Consider the following 17,361-nt stretch of genomic DNA (forward strand, 5'->3'; position numbering starts at 1 on the left):
TATAAAGTTAAGGAATCTACCCCACCACCCCAGCTCCAAACCGGATGACATAGAGAACCAAACTTAGCATCAAAATATGTTTTACTGCCTATTCAACCAACAAACAAAATTTCAAGTTAATTGGTCAACCCTAAAAAATGTTATTAGAAAAAAACCCAGAAAATTTGTGGATGGAAGAAAGACAGACGGACAGACAGACAGATAGAGTGATTACTATAGGGCACCCGCAAATCCTTTCCCACCTTTTTTCTTTCAGAAATGTTGCTAATACATGTATAATCAAGAGTTTTGAATATGTGATAAATTTTACCATATACAGGACACAAATTGTAGTGTGGGAATTCTGCTAATGCCAATGATGTGTTCTCTGGCATGTAGTCAGTGCTGGAATGAAATAAAAGATAAGGGAAAACTTGTTGAGACATTTTAAACAATTTACACAATCACACAAAATGCACATACAAAACCAAAATTTATCTATTGAAGAAAATAATTCACTTACTCATCAACAAACAGGGCTGAGAATCCCCAAAACCTTGTGTCAATTAAATCTTGAATGTACTGTAAAAATACAAGAAAAATTAGACATGTATAAGCATAACATTGAAGGAAAAATTTAACGAAGATAAGTTCCTAAGCTAAAGAGATACAAATTCCCTAGTCGTTCATCCTTATACATGTAAGTGAGAAAGAATCATGCGCATCTGCCATTCCCTTAATTTACTTCCTGTGGCCGTAATCAAACAAGACACTTCTTTCTTTTCAAAATTTATTGTAGCTACTTGATGGTGGCAAAATCCTCCAGAGATATTTTGTATTTAAATGATATTGATCTCTATCCCCTGAGTTTGACTTTGACCTATTTTGAAGTACTGACATTGACCAAATATAAAATCAAAACTCTTTATCTAATATTAAACATCATGCCAAGATAAGAAAGTCAACAATCAGATACTTAGTAAGTAAGTATAGTAAGTTTTTAAAATGCTTCTATTTCAACGTTAGAAGAGTGACAAGCCCAAATGAACATTCAACCAAATTTTGTCTCATAATATCTGAAATGTTACATGAAAATTATTTATAATACATTACCTGTGGATCATCTTCAGGAATTTCCAGGGAGTCTACAATATGCAAATTATTCTGTGCATATTTAAATGAGAGTGCTGTGCAAAGTCCCTGAACTCTGTAACGCTTTGGTAACATATAAAATAAAGCCTTGGGTCCTTTAGGTCCAAGGGGTTTAGCACCTGTTAAAATAAGATTACATGTGGTGTTCAATATTACTTATTAAATTATTTAATTTTCCTTCGTAAAATAGCAATTTCTATCCTTTAAAAATTATAAATAAATCATACAGGATTTAAGGATTGTTTTTAAGTTTTGTGTGAGTTATTGGTGTGTAAATCACACAGACTTGTCACGTAGGCATATTTCATGAAACACACTAGCACTTCAAGAAAAATATGCCTACATGCAAGTTTGTCTGATTTACACACCAATAATTCACACTAAACTTAAAAACATTCCTTATATTTATGTTCTACTTGTTTAAAAGCACCAAATAGCACATAATATATCAAATCAGTGTTTAAATTTCTCACTGCCCTATATCATTACATCTTATTAACATCTTTGAAGCCTCATTGTGACATCACTGCAAGTTTTTCCCTGTACACTTTTACATGTGAGTATATACAAAAATGGCATTCAAATCAATTTCATGGTTGATTAAACAGAAAAGCATAGCGAATGTAAATATTGTAATATAAAAAACTTCAATATCATTAAATACACAAAACCAGACCTGTTCTAAACATTATGCAGTCCCTATTTCGGTTTCTGGCCCTTCCTGTTCTTTTCTGGGGCATCTGTTTGCGAGTTGTCACATCCAAATCACCTCGACCTGGCGTCCAATTATAATCCTACAATAATTTTTGTTTTCTTTTAAAAGAAGTCTATAAATTATAAAAAATTTAAACTTTAATTAAAAAAAAATACATTTGTTTATCTCTTACTTTCTGAATTACTAAAATAATTTCTTAAATTTCTTTCAAATCTAATTGTGTAAAAATTACAAAACTATTAGGAAATTCTCTGTACAAATTTTAAAACCTAAATCCCCTAATGATATGCACTTTTATATAGTGTAGATGAAATATACTTACGATTTTCTTATAAAACTCCTGCCACCTTAAATTGTGATATAATACGTCCAGTCTGGAAAGAAAGACACATACATCTGAAAGTATATTCTTATGAAATTATCCTATAAAATAATTCTCTCAATTTGTGTAGCATGGAAAGAAATCATAGCTACTGTGTAAAATTAAACAAGTGGAATAGCTTCACAGTGAAGCATTTGAACAATGAAGGACAGTAATTTTACAAAAACCAGGGACCTATATACTAACGGGATGGGCAACTTTCGCAAGTCTCGCGATATCTCGTAAGTTGCGGGATTTCGTAAGTCAATTTTAAAACTAATATAACTCTAATGCTATGAAATATTTCTAAGCAAGACCTCTATTTATCTGTCAAAAAATGATTCAAGATTTGTTGTAAGCACTCTTTATACTTCTAATCTTGGTATAATTACGTTGTATATTCCAAATCAACTCGTTCCCCAATCGGCCATATTTCTGAGAATTTGCCGAATTCGGTAGTTCTTTGCTTTATATTTAAATTATTTGACAACATATGCTTTTGAATTTATTAAAAATCCATTCCAAACAAACAAAAAGAACGGATTTCATTTATCAGAAAATAAGCTTTTCATTTGGAATAAATGTAGTTTGAAAAACTTGTAGTGTTGTGTGTGCTGTTTTGGGCAAATAAACATGTCGCTGAAGGGATTGCCTATCCCGTTAGTATATAGGTACCTGCAAAAACACTTTATTCCTTAGGGCTAGAGCCTGTTTTGAAGGTTTCACTTTTGAGTAAACTTGTCAACTGTGATTAAACTTATTTGGGTTAACCAAGAGTTTGTTCATACTGATGGATGTCTAAGGAAAGCACAAAAGTACCTGGGATGAACAGCGAATACATCTGGATGGAGATCCACCATGCCAAGTTTATGATCCTCCACCGTGCTTAGTGTTTCTAGCCAAGCTTGACGAGGTGCTCTGTACTTATTGGGATACTCCAGCTCCCTGGAAGTGATTAAAGGAACAGACTGGGGATTCTGCAGGAACTTCTCATACAGTGTCGGCTCACTGTTAACTTGGTCTGAAGGAAGATTAAGTAAAATAAATCTTGAGCTGACAAATTTATAATTTTTAGTACCAGTACGTACTGGGCTTATTTTGGACTAAGAACATCATTTAAATAACTAAATAACCTGCATTGCTGTAATGGTGTGTATGTTCTGTAGTTTTCACATTGTTGTCTATTTTCTGATGACAAAGGCTACTTCTTAGCAAACATCGCTAAAAAAAAGTATTCAATTAATCAAAGTATTGTTATTGTTATTTATAGTCTCTGAAAATATGCATGTAAAAACAAATGCAGCATTGAAAGAATGAAGAACTGAAATCTCAATATTCAACCTAAGATGACAAGTCAACAATGCATTGCTTTGTTAAACAATTTAAACAATTAACAACACTTATCCAACATAATCAGGAAAATCTGGTTTTCAAAATCATAATGGTATGTCCCCTGGGATTAAAATTATAATCAGTATTTTGTCTATATTAAAAAAAATGACGTTTCATGTAGTCATTAATTCAATCCGAATTTCCTCTTCGATTTTTTAAGTTTATCGCATTTCTAGTGCAACCCATGCAAGACAAGAATTACACCAAAGTTTGTTTTTTAGAAAACACATTAGCTTTATGACTGTCAAAAAATGTACCTTAAATTCAATACGTGGAGAAACTTTGACGCTTATTTTTCTGCATGCTTGTGAAAACATTTTTTAACTGTATTAACACTCGTACCACTGTTATTTCATTCCGAATAAACTCTGTTCCAGCTAGTACGTACTTCCGCTTCTAACAAGAAAGATGTTTTACCATGTAAGATACATTATTTTGTTGATATTTAATGAAAATTGGTTTATTTACTCCAATTTTTTATCAACTGCTACTAACATTTCATTGCTTTAGAGTTTTCTTTGTTTTTTTTCCCAACAATTGCCAATATAAGCATGTGATGTCAATATGTAATTTGAATATATTCATTATTGTCATATCACAAAAGCCAAGATGAGATCATAGCGATACTTTCTACATTTGACAATCCGTGAGTTTTGACATTTTTTATAAGAAAGTTTGGGATAAAAGATTAGGTTGTTTTGTAAACAATGGGGTTTTTAAAACTCAAATCAAAACATTTTAACAATCAGAATTTCATACATGTGATAAGTCAAAGACCACAAAACTGTACAGGAGCCATTAAAAAACTGGAATTTGAGTGAAAAACTGTACACTGCCTATCAAAAAACAGTACAAAAAACGGTATAAAATATCGCTTCAATTCTTCTGAAATTTCAGTGTAATCATGGTAATAAACGTCGTATATTTTATACCTACGAAGATCTGGGTCAGATTCATGTATATTAAGTCATGTATATCATCTTTAGAAGTTGGCTTAATTTTTTTCAATCAAGTTACGAAACATTAACAGTTATAATTAAGTACCCCTATAAAAATAAAGCTACCTAAAGGGGTATGTTGATTCGGATTTATAGCAAGATAATTATCCCAATTGGCAGTTCACACCTTCGCACGTGATGGTTTGTGTACACTACACAATTATCAGAAGGTCAAGGGTCAAACACAGGTGACGTTTTCCAGTGTCTCGCGAGCGAGAATGAAAGGAAAATGGCGGCATTTAGCGAGAAATTCAAAATACTGTACAAATTCTCATATTCCGTGAATTTTGGCGTCCCGCCGGTACACGATGAATGGGCTTGAAATACTATACATTTTGCGTACCGCCCGTACATATTACGTGTATGGAATTTAAGAATATTTTGTTCATAAACATTGGATACATATCCAATTTTAATTTTAACATTAATTGTTGTTTAATGCATACTACTAAATAATCAATATTATCATTCAATACGATTGGTCAGTATATTTCAGTGGTATTGCTGGTTTCTGTGTTTGGGGAGCCAGTCAAAGCACCCCCTAAATAAAACCATTCCAGTCATATAGCCGAATGTCAGACACCTCGGCCCAACGACACCTCAGCCCATTGACATCTCGGCCCAATGACACCTCGGCTCAGACAGGTCGGCCCAAGATTTAAGACAGGTCGGCCCATCTATAAGACACCGCTTTAACCTCACAAAAAAAAAATGTTTAAATGTGATCCATTTCTTTTCACAGATTATTGACCTATCTCAAATGTTTCAAATCGTCAGAGAAACAATGCAAAATGATACGATAACATACAATTTATAATAGAAATATATTAAATCGTAAGAAAGAATTGCTAGTATGTTGAAATCTAGTATTACTTAGCATATAATTGCGCATTTTCCACATGAGAGAGATGCACGTTAAGGACATGTATGATTTTAGTTATTTAGTTATAAATAGAAATGAACCAATTGATATCTATCATAGACCCCTACTCTTTCCCAATTTGATTTCTATGAAGAAAATCGTTTAATCGTCAGAAAGACACTGGATTAATTATTTCTATCACAAAATTTTGCTTGGGCCGAGGAGTCTTTTTTATGGGCCAATGTGTCAATTATCTTGGGCCGACCTGTCAGGGCCGAGGTGTCAAACGTGACGGGCCGAGGTGTCGTTGGGCCGAGATGTCTGTCTACCATATAGTCCCCTAATTTTAGTCAATGCATCCCCAAATTTTAGTCAATGTGCCCCCTAATTTTGGTCAAAGTGCCCCTATACTGGCCTATAGGGGGTCCACTGACTGCATGGTATCCCTGTGTTTGATATGCAAAGTAGTTTTGATTTCCCAGAAATCAAACATCCAGTTGAAAAGTAATGTGTCAAACAATTTACGAAATTTTACCATGCCTTATCAAGCAAACTGACATATGGTATTGCATGGTTGTTAGCTTGAAAAATGTAGAGAAAATAAACAATGTTGTTACAGGCTATTGCTATACTTAGTATAAAGTTAAAAGTGCTGTAGTGTACAGTATTAAGAGGTCCGTGTCATTTTCATTAATGTGCTAGAAATTTGTTGGGTGTTTATGACATTTGTCATCTCTTTCTGACTGTTTCTGTTTACCTGTTCTTGTTTGTATGTTTGTAAATACATGCATTTTTGGTCTTTACTCACATTTAATTTTATGTATTGTAGGTATCTTTAGAACATGAAATTCTTCTTCATCCAAGATATTTCGGACCAAATTTACTCAACATTGTAAAACAGAAGCTATTTACAGAGGTAGAGGGAACCTGTACTGGCAAGTGAGTATTTGTCCTGTGTAATGTGTTATTTCTAAGGTAATCTGGAAATCTGACAAAAGAAGGCAGCTTTGTGTCAAGTTCTTCAGGCATGTTCATCCTTAGATGAAGAGGTGAAGATAATTAGCCGTGATTGATCTAAAAAATAAAACACCTACAAGCAACAATACAAATTTATGAACAGAGCATAAAAAAACAGACCCCTGGAAATTCCAGAGGTGGGATCAGGTGCCTAGGAGGAGTAAGCATCCCCTGTCATTCAGTCAGATCTGCTGTAAGCCCTAAGAAATGATCAGGTGGACAGAAAAATTTGTAGTCAAATTTAGAATAAAAACAAAGGTCTAATAGTTGGTATGAAATATGTCTGTCCAAATAAGACTCAATGATAGGTTGTAATTGCAAACAAGGGCAGTATATTGACTTTTGAATTTTTGAAATGCTGACTTTAAATGAAGTTGTTGGAATGTGCATAACAGTAATGAACAAGATAACTTTGAGGGGTGATAGAAATTTGAAAATCCAGTATATTACAAATAAGTTTGGAAGTTCAACTTATAAACACATTTAAAAAAAGGTATTATTTTGACTGTTATCATTCTCAGTGGAAGGGGATAGAAACAGCTTTTGGTTTATGCAAGGAATATAAATCTCGTTAACTCAAACTCAATGGGAACAAGGAAAAGTCTTGAGAATTCTGAGAATTTGATATATTGAGGGTAAAATACTTAAAGAAAAAGTGGTTGGGACTTAGAAATCACTTCAACATATCCATGGTATTCGTCTATTCGAGACACTGGTGTTCGAGATACTGTAAATAATAGTCTCACACATAGGATGATTTGTTACACAACTTAAGAGGGCTGGGTGGTCGTGGCCATTTTTAGACTATATTGATCTCCTTTAGAAGAAGAGCTCCACATAAAGATATACAAAAATGATCAAAGTTTAAAACTTAAATGTATGAATTTTTTCTTTGCCAAATGATAGTTGACAGCTTAAGATATCATATCTAAAAAAATAAGTTATATCTGATGGTTAATTTGTTGACCCCCCAGCCTCCTTAACAGGTTATCAATATACTAAACTAAGATAATGCATGTTCAAAAAGTGTTTCTTACAATTTCTTATTGATTCCTTTTTCATTTATATTGTGTGAATTAATTCTTCTTTAAATAATTTAGTGTGGAAAAAAGCAATACATGTATAGGAACCATGAATATACCTGTTATATGTACATACACTGAATTTATCCAGGAATTTGAAATAAATAAATATATTATATAAAGAAATTAGAAAGCAAAGTTAGGTTTATAACCTCTAAAAAGGGCACCTGATTCGTAATCCCATACTCAAAAAATAAGAGCCTGGAGTTTTTTTTACAGACTGGTTATATTTTGATGAGCATATCTCAAACATAATTTATTGAAGACAATAGAGCACATCATCTTTGTTTTGCAGATATGGTTTTGTCATAGCAGTTACAACTATTGATAACATTGGTGCAGGAACAATACAGCCCAGTCGAGGATTTGTGGTGTACCCAGTCAAATACAAAGCCATTGTGTTCAGACCGTTTAAAGGCGAGGTTCTTGATGCTGTTGTAACGCAAGTCAATAAGGTACAAAATATAGCAAGATTAAAACAGTAAGCCTAAAGTAAAAATATACTGTATACAGGGATATTTTCGCTCCATGTTATTTTCACCCTTTTACCTTTGTAAACAATTTTGCCCCATTTCAAATTCACTTAGACAGAGTTGTGTTAAAGAATAAATGCTGTTTTTTCTTGAATTTGCCCTGTTTTGAATTCATCCACTTGTGACAATGGTGAAAGGGGCAAAAATTTCCCTATATACAGTATTTGAATAAGGACAATAATTCAGGGAAAACACAATGCGAAATCATTTTTTCCCTCCTAGATAGATAAACTGAGAATTAAAGAATGATGTTTCTTCTCTCTCTTCCTCTTTCAAGGTTTTATGATAACATTTGTGCACAGATTTCTGTTGTTTGTGTATGCTGCACATTTGAGTGTTGCATTGTTTGTCTATTGTTTTGTTTGCTTTTTCTGCTACAGGTTGGATTATTCACAGAAATAGGACCCTTGTCATGTTTTGTATCAAGACATGTATGTATTTTTATTGTGAATTGATTTTTTTTAAGTCAGAGTCTTGTTTTTAATATAATATATATTACATTAATATTCAGTAATTTTTAGAAACTTTTCTTATGGCTTAATTTTTCAAAGAAATGAAAACAGTAATTAATACGCAGTACCTACATTATTCCAAACATAAAGTTACCTATTATAATTTCCATTTTCAAAGTCAATACCAGCCAACATGGAGTTTGACCCCAATTCAAATCCACCTTGCTACAAGAACAAAGAAGAGGTGAGCAAAACAAAGCATTTGCAAATTATGAACTATCTGTACACAGCTGATGTGACAGTATGTCTATTAACTTATTGTGAAGAAGACAATATAAACAGAGGTCCTGTGTAAAAGACAAAGATCCCTCACTGCTCAATAGCCATAAGTGCCAGTTATAAGTTAAAATTTGTAGCCTTCCACCAGCAGTTGGTGGCTTCCCAATATGAGAAAAAATTCTCAAAGAAACAAAGCAGAAAAACAAATAAACAAACATATCCATCATTACTCAAATTTGTGTGGATAAGTTAAAAAAATGTTTTTGGGCATCTTACTCTTTAATAGAAAATAGAGTGAAAAGGTCTTTTATTTGAGTTACAGTCTGAAATATTTGAAAGGAGAGCAACAGTTTGTTACGTACTTGTAATCTATGAATAATAAGTCATTGTACTTGGAAATGGAAAAGATGGTGCTCTTACACACACAAAAAAATTATTTTCATTAGAAATTATTTTTCAAAACAATGATTTTTTTTTTTACAAGAAAATTATTTATGATGAGAAATTCTGAACTTTTTTCTTTCCAGGATGAAGTCATTCAACAAGATGATGAAATCAGACTCAAAATAGTGGGAACAAGAGTTGATGCTAAAGATATTGTAAGAAGAAAAAAACTTGCTTGTAGACTGTTATTGTGATTCATCCATCTGTCTATTCTGTCCATCCATCAATCCAATTTCATTTGTTCTGAGCACATTTTCTCTCCCCTTGGCCCAGTCTGGCTTAAACTTCACTCAGAAAGTGCGTAGAGAGTGTGCAGTGATCTTGAACCAATTTTCTAGATCAAAGATCAAGGTCAGAAAACATCTCTGCATAAAATCCTTGTCCAGAGCATATTTTCACTTCCCTTGGCCTTACCTGGCTAATTTCACCATTAGAGTGCTCATTGATAGAGAGTGTGCAGTGACCTTAAACCAATTTTTTGAATCATAGGTCAAAGTTAAAAACATCTTTTTCTTAAACCCTTGTCTAGAGCATATTTTTCTCCCTTGGCCCAATCTTGATTACCTTTCAAGAGTGCTGTTGGGAAGAAGATGTGTAGTGACCTTTAACCAATAAAAGAAAAGGTCAAGAGAAAAAAATCTTGTCAGAAGCATATTTTCTCTCCCCTTGGCCCAGTCTTGTTCAAACTTCATGTATAAATTGACCATTGATAGGGGATTTGCAGTGACCTTGACCAATATTGTCAATCCAAGGTAAAAAAAAAATCTGTGTTTTAAGTCCTTGTAAGAAGCATATTTTCTTACCCCTTGGCCCAGTCTGCTAAAATTCACCCACAGATTGTTCTTCGGTAGAGAGAGTGTGTAGTGACACCAATTCATTTATGATCCAAGGTCAAGGTAAAAATCTTTAAGTAAATCCTTGTCTGAGGCTTGTTTCTTCCCTTGATCCAGTCTGACTTGTATTTTACCCACAGAATGCTCAATGGTTCTGGGTATGCAGTGACTTCGAACTAATTTTATAGATTCAAGGTCAAGGTTATAACAGATCTCTGTCATGAGCATATTTTTCTCCCTGTGATCTCATCTGGCTCATGCCTCACCCGATTAGTGTCCAAGGGTAAAGATGTAAGTCAAAAGTCAAGCTCAAGCTCCAGATAATATTCTTCTACAAGTCCATTTCATCCCAATGAACCTTATAAAAAAGTAGGAAATTATCATGTTTAAGCTCAGTTATGCTTGTATGATGGCTACCAAATTCTGATTTCTGCTAAAATGAGCAAAAGTATGTTTCAACTTTATTTTATCATGATTTTCATGTATAATTTTTATGCTGGTAAAAAAAAAAATTTCTGCTGCTACCTGGATACCTTTTTCAATCATTGCAATATATATATTTTTCAGTTTGCAATTGGAACCTTAATGGATGATTATTTAGGTGAGTACACTGTATTTTATGTCTTTTGTTTGTAATATGGGGAGCCTTTTTGTTGCTATATTTTTTTTTTTCAATTGGGAACAAAATAGGATGAATCTTGTTGTTTGAACCATATCTGAGTTATCAAATTCACAAATAAGCCTAGTCTTTTACATTGATCTTTCACCTTTTACATGGACCTTTTTTGAGACAACAGTATCTATAGGTGTTTTCAACCTTTCTTTACTTATCATGAATGTAGTACACATGTGAAAGGTAAAAAAATCCAACCTTATCTTTTGATCAAGTTCCCAAATTTGGAGGGATTTTGCCTTAGATCAAATGATTCCAAAATCTATGTTTTTCTGGCCATTTATAACAAAAAAAAGATAGTTCAATGATATATCAAATCACTTATACAAAATAAAAAATAACTTTGGATCCCCCCCCCCCCCATGAAAACAACGACCCCAACGAAATAATATTTTTTCATGTATCCAGGGTTAGAAACTCCCTAAAATTACAACTCGCAAATGATTGCGAGTACCAAAAAAGTGAACTCGCAATTTTATAAGACCACTCGCAATTTTCATATAAAGTTAAATTTATATAAATTAAATACATGTAACTTAAGGAAAAATTAACTACTGTACAATACACAAAATACAACTACAGTGTGACTTTTAGTTAAATTACTGATTTAAATCAAAAGCATTGTGTTCTGTCATATTATATAATTTTGTTACAGTTTCAATGCAAAAAAATCAACTCGCAAGTTTTTACGAGTTACCTAATTTTTAACTTGCAATTTGGGAATTCTAACTCGCGTTTTGCGAGTTGTATATAGTTAATTTCGAACCCTGTGTATCGTCTGGAAATGGACTTAACCCCCCTTTTTTTTCGCCCATCAAAAAATTTTCTGGTTTGATACATATGGGAAAGGAGTTTAGGTTTTGTTTTGTTTTTGTTTCTCAAGAAATTTTTGGGTTGGAAATTTTTTGACTGGGATGGAAACCCCCCTCCCCCCCCCCCCCTCCACCCTGGAAAAAATTCCTATATCTGTTATAGATATTCATATAATTGTCAAATTTGTTAAATGGGCTTTGATATTTTGATAATAGGCCCTACTACTAAATATTTTATTATGTATATTATTTGCATGTATATCAGGCATTTTAATTCCTGGATTTTTTTCCTTAAAAGACTAGCTGAAAATTCTTATTCTTTGTGGATTCTCCAAAGTAAAAAAAATTGCAAAATATTTGTCATGAAATTGGGATTATAGAAAGATTATAAAGATATACCAGTATTAACACTTATAGATGTATTGAAACACTGCTTTCTTTTCACAGGATTGTAAGCTGTGCAGGAAGACAGAGGATTAATCATCATCATTGTCATTGTAAATAGGATTCACTCATTAAACTTAAAAAGAAACAGAAATATTTTAACTTATTATTATAGAAGAAGTGAAAAACACATGACAGTAATGAGATGTTCTCATGCATTGAAGAAGGTTGAAATATACATGTACATGTTTTTTATTTCTTGATTGAATTTTTACTTATAATTAAAACTTCAAAGTCCCAAAAGATATGACTTCCCAGTTAGACTCTGTAGCAGCGCCATACACTGCTAAATTATTTAAACATTTAGGGGCGGTGAGAAAGGGAGGGGGAGTGGGCTTAATGTAGATTATTTTCAGTAGATTTTGAGCTCAACTGGTTGAAAACACAAGAAGTACTATTGCATCAGATGATCTTTTTCTGTCTATAAACACTTTTTTATGCCCCGTCATGAATATGGCCGGGGCATAAAGTGTTTGTCATGTCCGTCTTCTGTCCTTCTGTCTGTCCTTCCGTCACACTTTGCGTTTAGCTCTGTTCAAAGCTCAGTTTCAAAGAAACTATTCAAGATATTTTTTTTATCAAACTTCATATGCTGATAGATATTGATGAGGGCTACCTTGACCTTTCCTTTGACCTTGACCTCACTTTTCTTAAATTAGTGTTTAGCTCTGTTTTAAAGATAACATTCAAGATAGTGTAATCAAACTTCATATGTTGATATATACTGATGTAAGCAATTCAACTGCATCAACATTTTTTGACCTTGACCTTTCCTTTGACCTTGACCTCACTTTTCTTAAATTAGTGTTTAGCTCAGTTTTTAAGATACCATTCAAGATAGTGAAATCAAACTTCATATGTTGATACGTACTGATATAAGCTTTTCAACTGCATCAACATTTTTAGGTCACCTGAGTCACTCAGGTGACCTATTGCTATCTGTTTTCGTCCGTCGTCGTCCGTCGTGTGTCATGCATTGTGTGTTAACATTTGAACATTTTCAGCTTCTTCTCTGAAACCACTGAACCAATTTCAGCCAATTTTAGCATATGGCATCTATGTGTGAAGGGGAACAAAATTTTTGAATTTCATGGTCCCTGCCCCCCTGGGGCTTAAGGGGTGGGGCTAAAACCACCAAAATTAATGCAATCTTTAAAAATCTTCTTCCTTACTCCTGGACATCAAGCAGTCAAACTGTTGGCATGATTGTAATAAGCATTGAGCCCTCTACCAAAATTGTGAAATTCATGGCCCCAGGGTCAGGGGTTCTGGTGCTAGGGCGGGGCTATATAGATCATATAGTGAAAGTGCATTATTTCTTTGAAAATTTTCTTCTCTGCCCCTGGGTATTATTTAAACAAATTAAAATATTGTTATGATACAAAGGATGCCTCTTCCAAAATTGTGAATTTCATGGCCCCAGGGTCAAGGGTTCTGGTGAAAAGGGAGGGGGGGGGGGCTCTATTGATTATATAGTAAAAAAGCAAAATTTCTTTGCAAATCTTCTCTACTCCTGGGTATTATTTAAACAAATTAAATACATAGTTATGATAAGAAAGGGTGACTCTACCAAAATTGTGAAATTCATGGCCCAGGGTCAGGGGTTCTGGCCTAGGGCAGGGCTCTATAGATCATATAGTGAAAGTGCATTATTTCTTTGAAAATCTTCTTCTCTACTCCTGGGTATTATTTAAACAAATTAAATACATAGTTATGATTAGCAAGGGTGACTCTACCAAAATTGTGAAATTCATGGCCCCAGGGACAGGGGTTCTGGTGCTAGGGCGGGGCTATGTAGATCATATAGTGAAAGTGCATTATTTCTTTGAAAATCTTCCTCTCTACTCCTGGGTATTATTGAAACAAATTGAATACATAGTTATGATAAGCAAGGGTGAATCTACCAAAATTGTGAAATTCATGGCCCCAGGGTCAGGAGTTCTGGTGCTACCGGGCGGGGCTATATAGATCATATAGTGAAAGTGCATTATTTCTTTGAAAATTTTCTTCTGTGCCCCTGGGTATTATTTAAACAAATTAAAACATTGTTATGATACGAAAGGATGCCTCTTCCAAAATTGTGAATTTCATGGCCCCAGGGTCAAGGGTTCTGGTGAAAAGGGGGGGGGGGGCTCTATTAATTATATAGTGAAAAAGCAAAATTTCTTTGAAAATCTTCTTCTCTACTCCTGGGTATTATTTAAACAAATTAAATACATAGTTATGATTAGCAAGGGTGACTCTACCAAAGTTGTGAAATTCATGGCCAAGGGTCAGGGGTTCTGGTCCTAGGGCAGGGCTCTATAGAACATATAGTGAAAGTGCATTATTTCTTTGAAAATCTTCTTCTCTACTCCTGGGTATTATTGAAACAAATTGAATACATAGTTATGATAAGCAAGGGTGAATCTACCAAAATTGTGAAATTCATGGCCCCAGGGTCAGGGGTTCTGGTGCTACCGGGCGGGGCTATATAGATCATATAGTGAAAGTGCATTATTTCTTTGAAAATTTTCTTCTCTGCCCCTGGGTATTATTTAAACAAATTAAAACATTGTTATGATACGAAAGGATGCCTCTTCCAAGTTTGTGAATTTCATGGCCCCAGGGTCAAGGGTTCTGGTGAAAAGGGGGGGGGGGGGCTCTATTGATTATATAGTGAAAAAGCAAAATTTCTTTGAAAATCTTCTTCTCTACTCCTGGGTATTATTTAAACAAATTAAATGCATAGTTATGATTAGCAAGGGTGACTCTACCAAAGTTGTGAAATTCATGGCCAAGGGTCAGGGGTTCTGGTCCTAGGGCAGGGCTCTATAGAACATATAGTGAAAGTGCATTATTTCTTTGAAAATCTTCTTCTCTACTCCTGGGTATTATTGAAACAAATTGAATACATAGTTATGATAAACAAGGATGACTCTACCAAAATTGTGAAATTCATGGCCCCAGGGTCAGGGTTCTGGTGCTAGGGCAGGGCTATATAGATCATATAGTGAAAGTGCATTATTTCTTTGAAAATCTTCTTCTCTGCTCCTGGGTATTATTTAAACAAATTAAGTACATTGTTATGATAAGCAAGGATGCCTCTTCCAAAATTATGAAATTCATGGCCCTAGGGACAGGGGTTCTGGTGCTAGGGTGGGGCTATGTAGATCCTGTAGTGAAGGTGAATTATTTCTTTGAAAATTTTCTTCTCTGCCCCTGGGTATTATTTAAACAAACTAAGTACAATGTTATGATATGCAAGGATGCTTCTTCCAAAATTGTGAATTTCATGGCCCCAGGGTCAAGGGTTCTGGTGAAAAGGTGGGGGGGGGGGGGAGGGGGGCTCTATTGATTATATAGTGAAAAAGCAAAATTTCTTTGAAAATATTCTGGTTAAAAAGCAAAGAAGCTAAATGTGTAGTTATGATGAGCAAGAGTGCTTCTTCCAGAGAAGTGAATTTCATGACCCCTGGGTCAGATGTGCTGGTGTAAGGGTGGGGCTCTTGATAATATAGTGAAAATGCATTAATTCTATTTAATAATCCTGTCTGCTCCTTAGTGTTAAGCAGATAAACAAAGTGATTACTTATGATGAGCAAACTTCTGGTGCCAGGGTGAGAGGCTCTGGTGTTTCTTGGTGGGGAGGGGGGGGGGCTCTGTTGATAATATAGTGAATATAGTGAATCTGTAGTAAAAATGCGTTATTTTTTAAAAATCTTCTCTGCACCTGGGCATATCAGAGGCAAAAAGAGTAAAAGTTTTAGTAAGGAAGGGTATTTTTAATAGATTTTTGAACGTCGGGACCATTTGGTCAAGTGTTCTGGTCCTGGCCAGGGCTCTATTAATTTGTATTCTACTGAGGAGTTATTCCCATTTGCCATTTAATTTTGATAATTAATCACTGTAAATAATCTACTTGAATGGTTAATAGAATAGGAGCATTATGCAAGAATTTTTGTTGTATAATACAAAAAGTACTTTCATAGTTTTAATGACCAGGTAGACTTGTAAGTAATAGATAAATAAAAAATGAGACAAAAATAACTTGTCTTATTAAATGTTCATCAAAGACCAAGAGAGGCCAATGTAAGAGATTTCAACAAGGAATTAAAATAGTACAGAAGCACTTATAGTTTGTTGATATACTGTATGGTGTGAGTGATAAATGGGGAAGAGATAAGAACCAAATTTATGAACTGTTAATGAATACTAGACTAATTGTTTTGTTGATCCTGATCACCCTATTTTTCTTGCTTTTAGGCAACAAAAGTTCACCTTTCAGTTCATTTTATACTCTATGGATTCTCTAAATTGTTGTATTATACTCAGGTGACCGTTAAGGCCCTTGGGCCTCTTGTTTGACTTTGACCTTTCTTTTGACCTTGACCTCACTTTTTTTAAATTAGTGTTTTGCTCAGTTTTAATGAAATCATTCAAGATATTTTTATCAAACTTCATATGCTGAAACATACTAATGAGAGCTATTTAACTGCATCAATATTTCCTGACCTTCACCTTTCCTTTGACCTTGACCTAACTTTTCTTAAATTAGTGTTTAACTCAGTGTTAAAGAAACCATTCTATATAGTGTTGTCAAACTTCATATGGTGATACATACTGGTGAGAGCTATTCAACTGCAGCAACATTTTTTGAACTTGACCATTCCTTTGACCTTGACCTCACTTATCTTAAATTAGTGTCAAACTTCATATGCTGATACATACTGATGTAAGCTATTCAACTGCATCAATATTTTCGGACTTTGACCTTTCCTTTGACCTTGACCTCACTTTTCTCAATTAGTGTTTAACTCAGTTTTAAAGAAACCATTCATAATATTTTTTATCAAACTTCATATGCTAATACATACTGATGTAACCTTTTCAACTGCATTAACATTTTTTGAGCTTGACCTTTCCTTTGACCTTAACTTCATTTATTTTAAATTAGTGTTTAGCTCAGTTTTTAATAAATCATTCAAAATATATTTATTAAACTTAATATGCTGATACATATTTGTGAGAACTATTCAACTGCATCAAAAACGTTTGACCTTAAACTTTCCTGTGACCTTGACCTCACTTTTCTTAAATTTGCATTTTGCTTAATTTTAAAGAAACCATTTAAGATATATTTATTTAAGTTTATTTACTTATACAAATTTGGCGAGAATTTATCATCTATCCAACTTTTTAGATTTCAATTTTAAAGAAACTATTTAAGATATTCTCATCAAATTTCATACAATAATACAAATTTTCATTTTGCATTACTAATGGCGGGGATTCATGTCCTATGGACATATTTCTAGTTCCAAATGTTTCTTAAATGGTTTTGATCTAATTTC

General features: G+C 33.7%; 2 protein-coding genes across 2 annotated transcripts in view; one reads left to right on the forward strand and one right to left on the reverse strand.

The window, feature by feature from the left end:
* Positions 1–3,943, reverse strand: part of LOC133172148 (large ribosomal subunit protein uL4m-like) — a 7,437-nt gene extending 3,494 nt beyond the window's left edge. Inside the window, exons 1-8 of the mRNA XM_061306987.1 lie at positions 3,857–3,943; positions 3,341–3,428; positions 3,027–3,228; positions 2,169–2,220; positions 1,808–1,925; positions 1,093–1,250; positions 503–561; positions 311–384 (exon numbers count right to left, since the gene is read on the reverse strand). Coding sequence (XP_061162971.1) covers positions 311–384; positions 503–561; positions 1,093–1,250; positions 1,808–1,925; positions 2,169–2,220; positions 3,027–3,228; positions 3,341–3,428; positions 3,857–3,916 — 811 coding nt within the window. The 5' untranslated portion in view covers positions 3,917–3,943. The remainder of the gene's footprint in view (positions 1–310; positions 385–502; positions 562–1,092; positions 1,251–1,807; positions 1,926–2,168; positions 2,221–3,026; positions 3,229–3,340; positions 3,429–3,856) is intronic.
* A 37-nt stretch (positions 3,944–3,980) lies between these two features.
* LOC133172158 (DNA-directed RNA polymerase II subunit RPB7) lies at positions 3,981–12,131 on the forward strand. The gene is made up of 8 exons (XM_061307000.1): positions 3,981–4,019; positions 6,289–6,398; positions 7,854–8,013; positions 8,472–8,522; positions 8,722–8,787; positions 9,350–9,421; positions 10,667–10,700; positions 12,032–12,131. The coding sequence occupies exons 1-8, from the start codon at positions 4,008–4,010 to the stop codon at positions 12,037–12,039; spliced, it is 513 nt and encodes a 170-aa protein (XP_061162984.1). The 5' UTR covers positions 3,981–4,007; the 3' UTR covers positions 12,040–12,131.
* The last annotated feature ends 5,230 nt before the right edge of the window (positions 12,132–17,361 follow it).

The sequence above is a fragment of the Saccostrea echinata genome, unplaced genomic scaffold (genome assembly GCF_033153115.1).
Source record: "Saccostrea echinata isolate AGI-Se365-2 ecotype Australia unplaced genomic scaffold, CSIRO_AGI_Sech_v1 ptg000002l, whole genome shotgun sequence".
Classification (NCBI taxonomy): domain Eukaryota; kingdom Metazoa; phylum Mollusca; class Bivalvia; order Ostreida; family Ostreidae; genus Saccostrea; species Saccostrea echinata.

Bases quoted from the DNA above. Each gene is read 5' to 3' on its own strand.
- LOC133172158 (XM_061307000.1), top strand. The intron at 8,523-8,721 runs GTATGTATTTTT...CCATTTTCAAAG, and splicing joins CATGTTTTGTATCAAGACAT to TCAATACCAGCCAACATGGA. The intron at 8,788-9,349 runs GTGAGCAAAACA...TTTTCTTTCCAG, and splicing joins GCTACAAGAACAAAGAAGAG to GATGAAGTCATTCAACAAGA.